General features: G+C 37.5%; 2 protein-coding genes across 2 annotated transcripts; both read right to left on the bottom strand.

The window, feature by feature from the left end:
• Positions 1-3,172: 3,172 nt before the first annotated feature.
• Positions 3,173-10,690, bottom strand: LOC108336452 (uncharacterized protein At1g76660). Its single transcript, XM_017572912.2, is given in 7 exon segments — positions 3,173-3,585; positions 3,971-4,184; positions 4,187-4,694; positions 4,696-5,146; positions 7,570-7,696; positions 8,449-8,552; positions 10,422-10,690. Coding segments are annotated over 4 exon segments (1,083 nt in total). The 5' UTR covers positions 4,857-5,146; positions 7,570-7,696; positions 8,449-8,552; positions 10,422-10,690; the 3' UTR covers positions 3,173-3,385.
• LOC108338667 (probable anion transporter 5) lies at positions 8,888-10,422 on the bottom strand. Its single transcript, XM_017575694.2, has one exon. The coding sequence runs from the start codon at positions 10,331-10,333 to the stop codon at positions 9,044-9,046; it is 1,290 nt and encodes a 429-aa protein (XP_017431183.2). The 5' UTR covers positions 10,334-10,422; the 3' UTR covers positions 8,888-9,043.
• Positions 10,691-11,940: the final 1,250 nt, after the last annotated feature.

Genomic DNA, 11,940 nt, shown 5'->3' with positions numbered 1-11,940 from the left:
TTGTAATATTTGTGTGTGTATGTATATGGTTGTGTGTGTAGTTGTTTGTGTGTGTGTGTGTGTTTTGTGTGTTTTTGTGTTTGAGTGAATATGTGTGTGTGTGTGTGTGTGTCTGTGTTTGTGTGTGTGATATGTGTGTGTGGGGATATGTGTATGTGTGAATAAGTTTGTGTGTGTATGTGTGTGTTGTGCATGTAATATGTATGTGTGTGCAAGTGTGTGTGTGTGTGTGTGTGTGTATTTGTGTGCAATATATATGTGTATGAGTGTGTGTGCTTGTTTGTGTGTATGTGTGTTTGTATGTGTGTGTGTGTGTTGTAAGACCCGAGAAAATGTAGAGTTTGTAAGATCCAAACCCTAAACCCTATACCCTACACCATAAACCCTAACCCATAAACCCTAAAGTCTAAACTCTAAACCCAAAACCCTAAATCATACACCCTAAAGCCTACACCCTAAACCCTACATCCTAAATTCTACACCCTACACCCAAACCCTAAACCATCAACCTTAAGCCCTTAACGCAGAACCATAAACTCTAAATCCTAAAGCATGCCCTTAAACCAAACACCATTAAACCTAAACCGAAAACCTTTAACCCTAAATCCAAAATCCTAAACCCTACACCCTACAGCTTAAACCGTAACCACTATATCCTAAACCCTAAAACCTAAACCCTATACCTTAAACGCTAAACCCTACACCTTAAACATTTAACCATAAACCTTAAACCCTCAACCTTAAACACTTAACCTTGAACCCTAAACTCTAAACCCTAAACCCTACACCCCACAACCTAAACCCTATTCCCTAAATCCTATACAATAAATCCTAAAACCTAAACCCTACACCCTAAACACTTAACCATCAACATCAAACCCTTAACCTTAAACACTTAACCCTAAACCCTGAACCCTGAATCTTAAACTATAGACCCTGAACCAAAAAACCTAAACCTAAAACCCTAAACCCTATACCATACACCACAAACCCTAAGCCATATACCCTAACCCCTAAACCTTAAACCCTAACCTTAAACCCCTAACCCTAAACCCCAAACCCCTAACCCTAACCCTAAACTCTAACCCCTAAACCCCAAACCCTAAACCCGCAACCCCAGACCGTAAAAACCCCAAACCCTAAAAGTGCTAAACCCTCTAAACCCTAAACCCTCTAAACCCTAAACCCAAAACCTAAAGCTTATAGACCACGCCCTACAACATAAACCCTAAGCACTACATCCTAAACCCTAAATCCTAAAACACACACGCAATATATTACACACACACCACCACCACTCACAAACACACATACACAAACACACACACACACACAATCAAACATACACGCACAAACACATATAAGTTACACACGCATAAATTACACACATACACACAAGAACGTATACACCCCCTCCCCCACACACACACACATACTCACATACATAAACACACACACACATACTCATGCACACAACTTAAAAACACACATACACACACGCACACATTCATATATGTTATAATAAAAAATACACACACGCAAAAGTACACAAACACACAAAGATAACACACAGACATACACACACACATATTCACACAGACACACATGCACATACACCCACCCACCCAACCAAACCCACCAACCTACTCACAGACACACACAAACCCCAAACCCCAAACCCCAAACCCTAAACCCGCAACCCCAAACCCAAACCCCAAACCCTAAAAGTGCTAAACCCTCTAAACCCTAAACCCTAAACCCTATACCCAAAACCTAAAGCTTATAGACCACGCCCTACAACATAAACCCTAAGCACTAGATCCTAAACCCTAAACCCTAAAACACACACGCAAATATATTACAGACACACCACCACCACTCACAAACACACATACACAAACACACACACAATCAAACATACACGCACAAACACATATAAGTTACACACGCATATATTACACGCATATATTACACGCATATATTACACGCATACACACAAGAACGTATACACCCCCTCCCCCACACACACACATACTCACATACATAAACACACACACACACACAAGCACATATACACATAATACAGACACAAACACACACACACATACTCACGCACACAACTTAAAAACACACATACACACACGCACACATTCATATATGTTATAACAAAAAATACACACACACACAAAAGTACACAAACACACAAAGATAACACACAGACATATTCACACAGACACACATGCACATATACCCACCCAACCAACCAAACCCACCAACCTACTCACAGACACACACAAACAACACCTCCTTCCCCCCCCCCCCCCCTCCCCCCCCCCCCCCCCCCCCCTCCCCCCCCCCCCCCCCCCTCTCTCACTCTCTCTCTCCCCCCACACACACAAATGCATACACATACATTACAAACACAAACACATACAAACACACACACATATTACACACCCACCCAAACTAACCCACCAACTCACAGACACACACACTCACTCACCCACCTAAACAAACCCGACAACTCAGACACACAAACACAAGCGCACAGACAAACATACATAAATACACACACACATACGCATACACATACACATACCACACATTCACACACACATACACACCAACCCACCCACCCGTGAACACCCACACACCCAACCTCAAACTCTCAACCTTAAACTCTTAACCCTAAACCTGGAACCTTAAACCATTACCCTGAAACCTAGACACTGAATTTGATATATATATATATATATATATATATATATATATATATATATATATATATATATATATCAAATTAAGAAGACAAAGAAACGCCGATGAAAGGAATAAAATCGGTAACATTTACACGAAAAGACCAACCTAACATGAAAAGATCAAATTAAGAATTCATTACACCTATAGAGTAGCTAAAATATGTTTAACCAAAATTTCATAACGAATATACACCTAGACTGTAAGACGACTGGCTAATTACATCCTCTAACTTATTCCCGCTTTTAGTAATGAAAGAAAATCCAAATCCAGTCAACAGATTTTTTAATTACCATGCCTACACCAATGAGCTAAAACATTTGTGCGGAGTTTGTAGGCCCTATTGTCGAACAAATGCAGGTTCATACACTGCTCGTTGTTTAAAACAAAAAATCAGTCACTTCAAACATTAATCTGAACTTGCTTGAAGAAAGAGACTACATTCATTGATCAGTAAGATCGGGTCAAACACGATGGACAGAATCGGTTAGATCTAAGTTAGGTCATCCCATCTATTAGACAACCCCAAGTAAAGAATTTCTTTTTCTTTTTTTGAAACAAAGCTACAAATTAATACACAGATAACAGATAATATGTTCTCAACTGATTAATTCTTAGTCATGCCAAATCACATTCGCTTTCCTTCTCGTAAGCTTCTTCCTCTCCTGTAGTCAATCTCAGCATCGGAGCACGATAACCCCATCTTATATTTCCTGCTAATTCTGGAAGATTCCATTTTTGAGAATATATCCTCATCATCTACAAGAGTAGGGTTCTCTGGTGTGCTGAACCCAGAGTTGTTGCTACCGTGCCTTTGTGATTTATGATCTGACATGCAAGAAAAGGCATATTTGCTTACAGGTAGATAAAGAAAAGGGTACGAAAAAGTAGAATACAGAAAATCCCCAATTTTAAAATGTATATATCACCCTAACACAAAATTACCCTCCATCTTTTCCAGATAATATACGAAGATGACCAATGTCTGACATTCTTACCGGACAAAAAAATTATAACTTTATCCATCAAAAGTCAGTAGAGCACAGCACATGGCAGGGCACCAAGGCTCTAGTTATAGAAAAGTTATTATATATAATGTTGAAGCCAAATTGCAAGTAATTTAAAAGTGCTACTCTATTTTATTTTTCATTTCCATGGTTTCTCAAGATGCAATGAAACAAATTAATATTTAAACCTAGAATTTACAACATACCTTCATATCCTTGATATATGGTGGCCTGATTGTCTGCTTCCTTGCCTATTGGACCTGGATCTGAGCCAAGACTACTCTGCAATGCCACCTGAGTCTCCTGAGCTTTGAACCCTTTCATTAATGAAGGCTCTATGTTTTCTTCCATTGTAGACTTGCCAGAGGCAAAGGGCATCATAGTAAATGAATCCTCCATTACATCAGAAATTTCCACATATTTTGAGAGGTACTTATAATCTCATCTGCACTGAAACCAAACGATGCTCGGTAAGCTTCTATTTCTTCCACATCCTGCTTAGGACTTCTAGCATGCCTACTCTTATGTCCATTTCCACCAGTAGATTGAACATCTGAATCTTTTGAAACACTTAATCTCCCACCATTACGAGGAAATGGAGGATTTTGGTCCAAGTAGAATTGTGCATAGGTGGCAGGGCAAAAGAAATTTGTATCTTGGGAAGCACTAGTGACACCATTTGTGTCATGCCCAGATACCCTCCCCGACCCTGTTCTCTGATATTGTCCATTCTCAGGAGACAATGATGAATCCCACTGTGGACGGAACTCCCGTTCAGGAAAAGAAGATGATAAACAGTCACCTGAGTTTCTTGATATTCGAGATATAAGGCTACTAGCAGGACTTCCAGGGTAGAATGAATATGTAGCTTGAAGATCATTTGCATTGATGTAGTTACCCTTATCACTGTTTTTGAGATCCACAGAAGATGAGAAAATGAGCAAAAGGTACATCTGGGGAAGAGGGAGTTGTTAAATGAGCCAACTCAGGTGGAGGAGTGAGAGGGGCAGTTGATGGTTCAGTAGTGAAGTTTGAGAAGACTGGAGGAGACACCAGCTGTGTTTCATGAGCGTATGGTCCTGTGGCATACATTGTAGATGAAGGACCACCAGGTGAGTTAGCGGATAAGGATAAGAAACAACTAGGTGATTGTGCAGTGGAAGGAAGGGCAGAATGAGTGAAAGATGCTGGTGAAGAAGGTGGGGGCTAAGAGAGAAGGAGCTTGTCCTGTGGCTTGATTTGTCAACCCAACCACTTGAGGTCCATTTGGCTGAGAGGCTGGCCCGCTACTCTCAGGAATGCGAGATGCAGGCACAATGCGCTTACCACCTTTCTGTGAACCAAAACAAGAAAATGACCCACCATCCTCCCCATCTCTTTCGCTGTCAATGCAAGGGAAGCAATATAGACTTACACAAAGTTTAAAGGAGATTAATAACAAGTAAATCTGAAATGAAACAATAACTATTGAAAGTTCTTTTTGATATTTTAAATATTTAACAAGAATTCAACCTCTTAAACATCTTCATATCTTTTCACTGTTCAACATAAACATCAACAAATACTTCATATTATCACTTAACCTTTACGCATGCCATATAAAAGCTTACAGTTAGCAATCACAACATATCCTTCAGGGTCTAAGTTTATATCTCTGAACTAAATTTTATGAAAACTGTTAAGGGACTTCTACATTAACATCCTATACATCACAAAGTTAAGTGACCAGCGTCCTTTTGGCACTTTGATTCTAGTAATCTCACTGTTAATTAATAGACAACAGTTTGGCCTTTATATTTTTTAGGTGTTTTTAATGTATTTCTCCTTCAATATTTAGCATACTGTCCTATTATCCTGTAGTTTTGCCTTGAGAGACCCGATCATAAAACTACAGCGTCATGAGGTTAACTACTTCACTCAGAAATTATAGTGCTTTCTAACGACAAGCTCCACTTCCAAGATTTTGACTTCACACAATGCTTTTTCATAACGACCAAGCATTAAGTGCTACAATTGTGAGGCAGCAACCCATGAGTAATTTCTCATAATACACCTTAAAAGGTTTTGGCAGGAAAAAGAAGGCTATGGTCAATTATGCAGCAATGCAAGTTTATACAGTTCTTCGGTGCATTTGCTCAGAAATGAATGCCATATTAGGTCACTCTACCTTTACTTTTGATATGGTATAGGATTTTGCCTTTTACTTCTCTTACAATATAAACAGAGGGATTTGAAAACTTTTTGGTTTTTATAGCCATTTTCATTTTGGCTTGATATTATCTGTTTCCTTTTCTAATTTCAGGATAATGCATATTGTCTTTGTTTCAATTAATACTCCATCCTTTTATCAACAAGCAGAAGAGAGCATGAGATCAACAGAATCTATCCGGAATTCATCTTGAAAACTTGAAGGTCACTGAAATTCTAGCAATTAAAATGCTTAGCAATGAAGAAATGAGATCATAAAACATTTGGAATGGAAAAAAAGGACAATTAAAGTTGCAGACCTGTAGAAAGAAATTTAAGAAAAGCTAGAATAAAGAAAAAACATTGTCCTGAGTTTTCTCCCTTTGTTTCATTCCGGGAAGCAAATAGTATATGCTTAATCATATTTTATTCCTGGATCAACACAATCCTGTCCTATTTATTCCTCCAATCTTATTGCAAAGCATTAACCTATTTCATTTCCACAAAATGTTCAATCCAAGTACCATAGGGTATGCAGAAATAAATTTCCATACTAAATAAGAAGGAAATCCTAGATAGCAGTGCGAATCAACTGACCTCAAAAGCACTAATTCGGGATAAAGATAATGGGAGGGACAACAGCTATTCTAGATATTTTTATGACTATCATTTAGTTTATTATATATTATGACTTTATTGGGTTTTTCTATGACTATTGTCACTTGATTTACTATATTATTTTGATTAGTGCTACTCTTTCTTCTATTGTATTGCATATTATGCTTTATTTAGTCTATTATTGCTATTATTATTATATTATATGTTACTATTTTAAAAAACAAAAATATGAAAGTTAAACTAGACTCAAACTGAAACCCAAAAAAGAAAAAAACAAAGGGAGAAAAGAAACACTGAAAAACGTGTAGCCCACACAGCCCGATTTCACTAGTCAGCTCTCCGCTAGCTAAGTGTCACCACCTGTGTCTGAAACTGAAACCTAATGGCACCGACCAAGGATGGAAGACTGGAAGGTTTAGGTAAATAGCTACAAAAGCAAGGTACCAGAGCTATCCAGCAAAGGGGCATGCAGCAAACAATGTCCAACAACAGGCCAGGTTGAGGAACCTGTCTGGCTTTCGATTTTCGGCACTGCTTCACAAATTGCAGACATAAAGATGCAAGATTTCCAAGTTTCTCCTTCACATAGGGGATTGCTGGAAAGGATGGGGAATCTAGTGTAGTGTAGCCAGCAATAATAAAATTAATCCAATGGATCAAAATTACGGACCACCAACCAAAACCTCCAATCAAAATTGTCAGCCTAGCCTGACCCTTTAAAAAATAAAATTTTTTGAGTCTCACTTCTCATTTAATCAATCAATCTCATTGAGTTTTGTTAATTTCAATCAATTTTAATCAAAACTGTGAGGCAAAGACTCTTCTTCCACAGAATTTTTCATTAACTTCAGGTGCTACTCTTCAACACTAAAGTAAGGCATGACGAAGTCTTTCCTAAATAAAAGATAATGATTGACTGATGTGATTAGCAATAACAGCGCATCCTTAATAATCCAGTCCAGACTTCATACAAGAAGCTGTAAATTTAACTGACACCTACTTGGAAAGCAAGTTTTTTGTTTCTTTTTATAATGGAAGAATCCGAGTCACGGGGAGCTAATGCCAAAGCCTCTTCAGCATCTTGGAGGGCACCAGAGTAGTTGCCCAATTCCAGCCTTACAAATGACCTGAATGTCAAATGTCAAAATACATAACAACGTAACAAAGGAAGCAAGCACATTAATGAAACCCTGATATAAAGAATGAGTTTAGCAAACCTGCCTTTAAATATGATATGCAGGTCACCAAATGGTTTTAAATCTATAGCATGTATCAATTAATTTGAAAACATGGAAAGGAAGAATGAGTAGTGTCTCGTTTTAAAATCAAAAATCTCAAGTAAAATGGAGAATGAAGAATCAGGCAACCCCAAAAAGAACTATAACTAAAATGAAATAGAACAAATGCAAATGCAGGGCTCCCAATCCCAAGATGAGAGCTCCGATACCAACTTGAAAGGATTAATATGAAAGAGTTTTTATCCAGTTGATCATTTGAAACAATTTATCTACCTCTACATATAGAGAACTCTAACCCTAGAGTAATAGTTACAGATAGATCTCTATAATTTTCTAACAGTTTCTAGTAATGCACTTAATATCCTACTGACAACAATTACCATACTGCTCTCATGCATTATGCTTGAAATTTCTTGAACATCTCTGAAATACTCATAATCTCTAATACAATTTTAAGTATTAATTGTTAAATTATTATACTAATATAAGTGGGATAGTGTGTTCAATGGCTAATGAATCATATAAAACACAGCTGTCCTCAACATTTGTATTAGAAATTATTCTGAAAAAAGTTTTATATTTTAACACAAGTTCATTATGTAGAAATCATTATAATAACACAAGCTACAAAATGAGATTACCTTCACATAGAGCAGCTTAACTTTCCTACCTTTGCAGTGTTTAAAGCAAAATGGTCATGTACATTAATCTCAGCTTAAAGAATATCGATGACCTGATGTTCTTTCTGCAACATTGAAAGTAGTAATTAACCACTTTGAGATCTCAATGGAAAAAATAGTGGGGAAAGGGAGGAATTTCTTAAACTTGTTGGATATATCTCTCAACATCCTAATTAAAACTCAAACAATATCAAAGTTTAACAAAACTGCATAAAATTCCTGTCAAGTTGAGATAAATCTAGAATAGAAGTGTTCTTTATTTCTATAATTTCAGTTGAGCCAGAGACTTTTCTTTTTTTCTTTTATTTTGGTATTGACAGTGTGAGGTAGGGTTGTAACAAGTATTTACAATTTGCTATAACACTTTGAAACCTTGTTCTTAACCTTTACTAGCCAGGAATGGTACAAGCTGGAGAACTAATAATAACAGAAAAAATCATATCCGGTTACAACAACATGACCTCTTCTATCCAAGAATGATATAACTTGGAGATGTAATAAAATTAAATCCCCAGAATAACAACACCTCTTAAGCCATGAAATTGACAAGGCTACTTCAATCAAAAATTCTCTCCCCTGTTGAAAATAGTAGAAATACAAAAGAACTAAAAATGCATAAAAATCCAGGAATGAAAAACACTGTTCTCCAGCTTTCTGGACTTGAAAGATCAGAATTAGCAGCCTTAGCAGCTTCAAGAAGCTTCCCAGTTAGGTCAACGCCCACAATGCCAGCCAAAGTACCCGCAGTATTAGAAACACCCATCACTATTCCAGCGTATCTCGGAGCAACATCCATGTGGTTCACTGCAAACCCAGCTCTGCCAAGTGCCAAGAAACCAAGAGCCACAGAAGAACAGAAGACAGCACCACCAGAAGTTCTGAAACTGGGAATCACCACCAAGGCAAGAGAAGCAACCAAGAACCCTACGGTGTTCAAGAATTTCCTGGTTTTGGTGACAGATAATATTCTCCTGGTGATCAAGTAGTCGGCAACAACACCGCCAATGTTGGAGAACAGGAACATGTTGAGATAGGGCAACATTTTAGAGGAACCCATGTCTTGCAGGCTAAGCTTAAGGCCCAATTCAAAGTAGGTTGGGAGCCAGTTCATGAGCACATATAAAGCATAGTGAAAGGTGAAGTTATTGACAACGATCGCCCAAACAGGGAAGCTGGTTAAAATTTTGACCCAGGGGATTTTGGCTGAAAGTATTTTTTTGTTGTGAGAGTCCATTTTTTTATTGATGGGTAAGACTAATTCCCCAACACCAGAAGCAGTGGATTTGGGATCAATGGCGTATTTGAACCAGAGTAAAGACCATGAAGCACCCAATGCCGCCTCCGCAAGGAACACAGATTGAGGGCCTCTGAACTTGACCAGAGTAGGAAGAAGAAGCATTCCTAGAGCTGCACCCAGATACATCCCAGAAGTGGTGAGAGAGACGGATCTAGATCTCTCGTGAGGGGGAACCCACTGTGCTAGAACTGTGTGAATGGAAGGGAAAATAAAACCCTGTGCTACACCAACGAGCAAACGAGCAACGACTAAAAGAATAACGCGATTGGGATCGAGAGGAAGAAGTGCACAAGTCAATGACCACAAAAGAAACGAAAGAAGCAGGACCCTCCTCCCCCCGATTCTCTGAGCAGCCCATCCTCCGGGAACTTGAGAACAGGCGTATCCGTAATAGAAGGTGGACAGTATTGTACCTTTGCTCGATTGATTCACCCCAGCACCGTCAGCAGCAACGGTGTAACCGATGGAAAACCCTACTCGTTCGATGTAGCAAACTGAGGTGCAGATGAAGGTCAAAATAACAATCAAGTACCGCACAGGGAGCTTCATTGCCAACGGGTGTAGGTCAAAATACAATTGATTCAAGATACAAAAAAATGACGAAATCTGAGGGAAGAAGAACAAGAAGAATGATTACCAAGCTCTTGCTTAATCTAATGGCTTTTAAAATATGCCATGGACGCCGCAATCCTTTAATGTGTGAAAGTGCAGGCAGATATTTTCTGATTAAGCCAACAAAGTCTTCTTGTGCACTTTCACCATTGTTCTCTGCCCGATCTTCTCTCTCACCCTTACATCTACTTCAATCTTTCGTCTAACACAAGTACTATTATATCTAAAATGACACCATACAAATTTAATTTCCAAATTATAAATTTCCATAGGTCGGCGTTGAATTAAAAATAGTCAAAGCATACACATCTAGGTCATCTCGATGAAGTAAAATTTTGATACCATTTAGTTCTTGAATTAAGTATGTTGTTATATCACAAAATACTAATAAAAGAGATAGGAGAAGTGTGAAAGTAAAATCTTCTCTAATAATAGTAAATAAAAATAAAAATTAATATAATAAGTTTGAAAATTGTTATTATGGGCTCACAGGCTACTGATCGGTCACGACCAGCTTCTCATCCGTTCGATCTCGACAACTATTGAGCAGAATTAACGCAGAATTAACGCACAATGAATTTAACGCACAATAAATGTGATAAGAGCTATCGTTAAACAATTAAGGTTAAGAGGTAAATTAATTTATCAGATCCCTTTAAACTCTGTAAATAATGGTTTAGGTTTGAGATAAAGACACATTCTAACTCATACTATAATACGCTCTATTTATGTCCTATTAGTACTTCAATATTTAACTGTAACAAACAGTTCATAAAATCGCTCCTAACTTGAGCGTCGAAGTGTCCAAAGCGACAACTGAGCGGTCTAAACTGGAAGCGTACAAGCGGAGCACACAAGTTGAAGGTTAGTGTCTCGGTCTCACAAATCTCACCGAAACAAAAATTATTTAAAAAATATCACTTTATTTATATTTTTATATATGTGTGTGTGAGAGAGATATTTACAAAAAAAAAATTAAGAGTAAGCATGTTTAAACCTTAAAAATACTAATAATAATAACCAAAAAAAAAATAAGTTACCACTTCATCTCTAAAAATAATTGAACTTGGCAGAGGAATGAAACAAAATTTTTTCTCTATTTTAACACTTGGCAACTTTTTTCTATTTTTTAATGTTTTTTTTTTTTTGCATTTTGTACTGTTGCCTTTTGAGCAGGTCGTTGTTATAGCTGAGTATAGCTGAGCTCTCGGACAACTTAGTCGAGTACCAGGTCAATCACGTCGACCACCAGGGTAGCTTAGTCGATTACTAAAATGACCATTTCTCCATTCTCCATCTTGGTTGAGCTCCAAGCTAGAGATCAGGTCATTCATTCAAATTCAGGCTCTCCATAGTCAGCCTTCCCATGATCGTTTATCTACATGTTAACTCTTTAATACATATTAAAGTATGATTAGATTGTGATTAGGTTAGAAAAAAGACAAAGACCTATCATTATTTTTATACTATTTTTTCATTTTTCATTTTATCCTTTTATGATTTTTAATTACTCAGTTATTTCATAAATGAAAATTTAGCAAAAT

This window comes from Vigna angularis, chromosome 7 (genome assembly GCF_016808095.1).
Source record: "Vigna angularis cultivar LongXiaoDou No.4 chromosome 7, ASM1680809v1, whole genome shotgun sequence".
Taxonomy (NCBI): domain Eukaryota; kingdom Viridiplantae; phylum Streptophyta; class Magnoliopsida; order Fabales; family Fabaceae; genus Vigna; species Vigna angularis.
The sequence above is the reverse complement of the archived record's forward strand: the minus strand, read 5'-3'. Positions and strand labels throughout refer to the sequence as shown.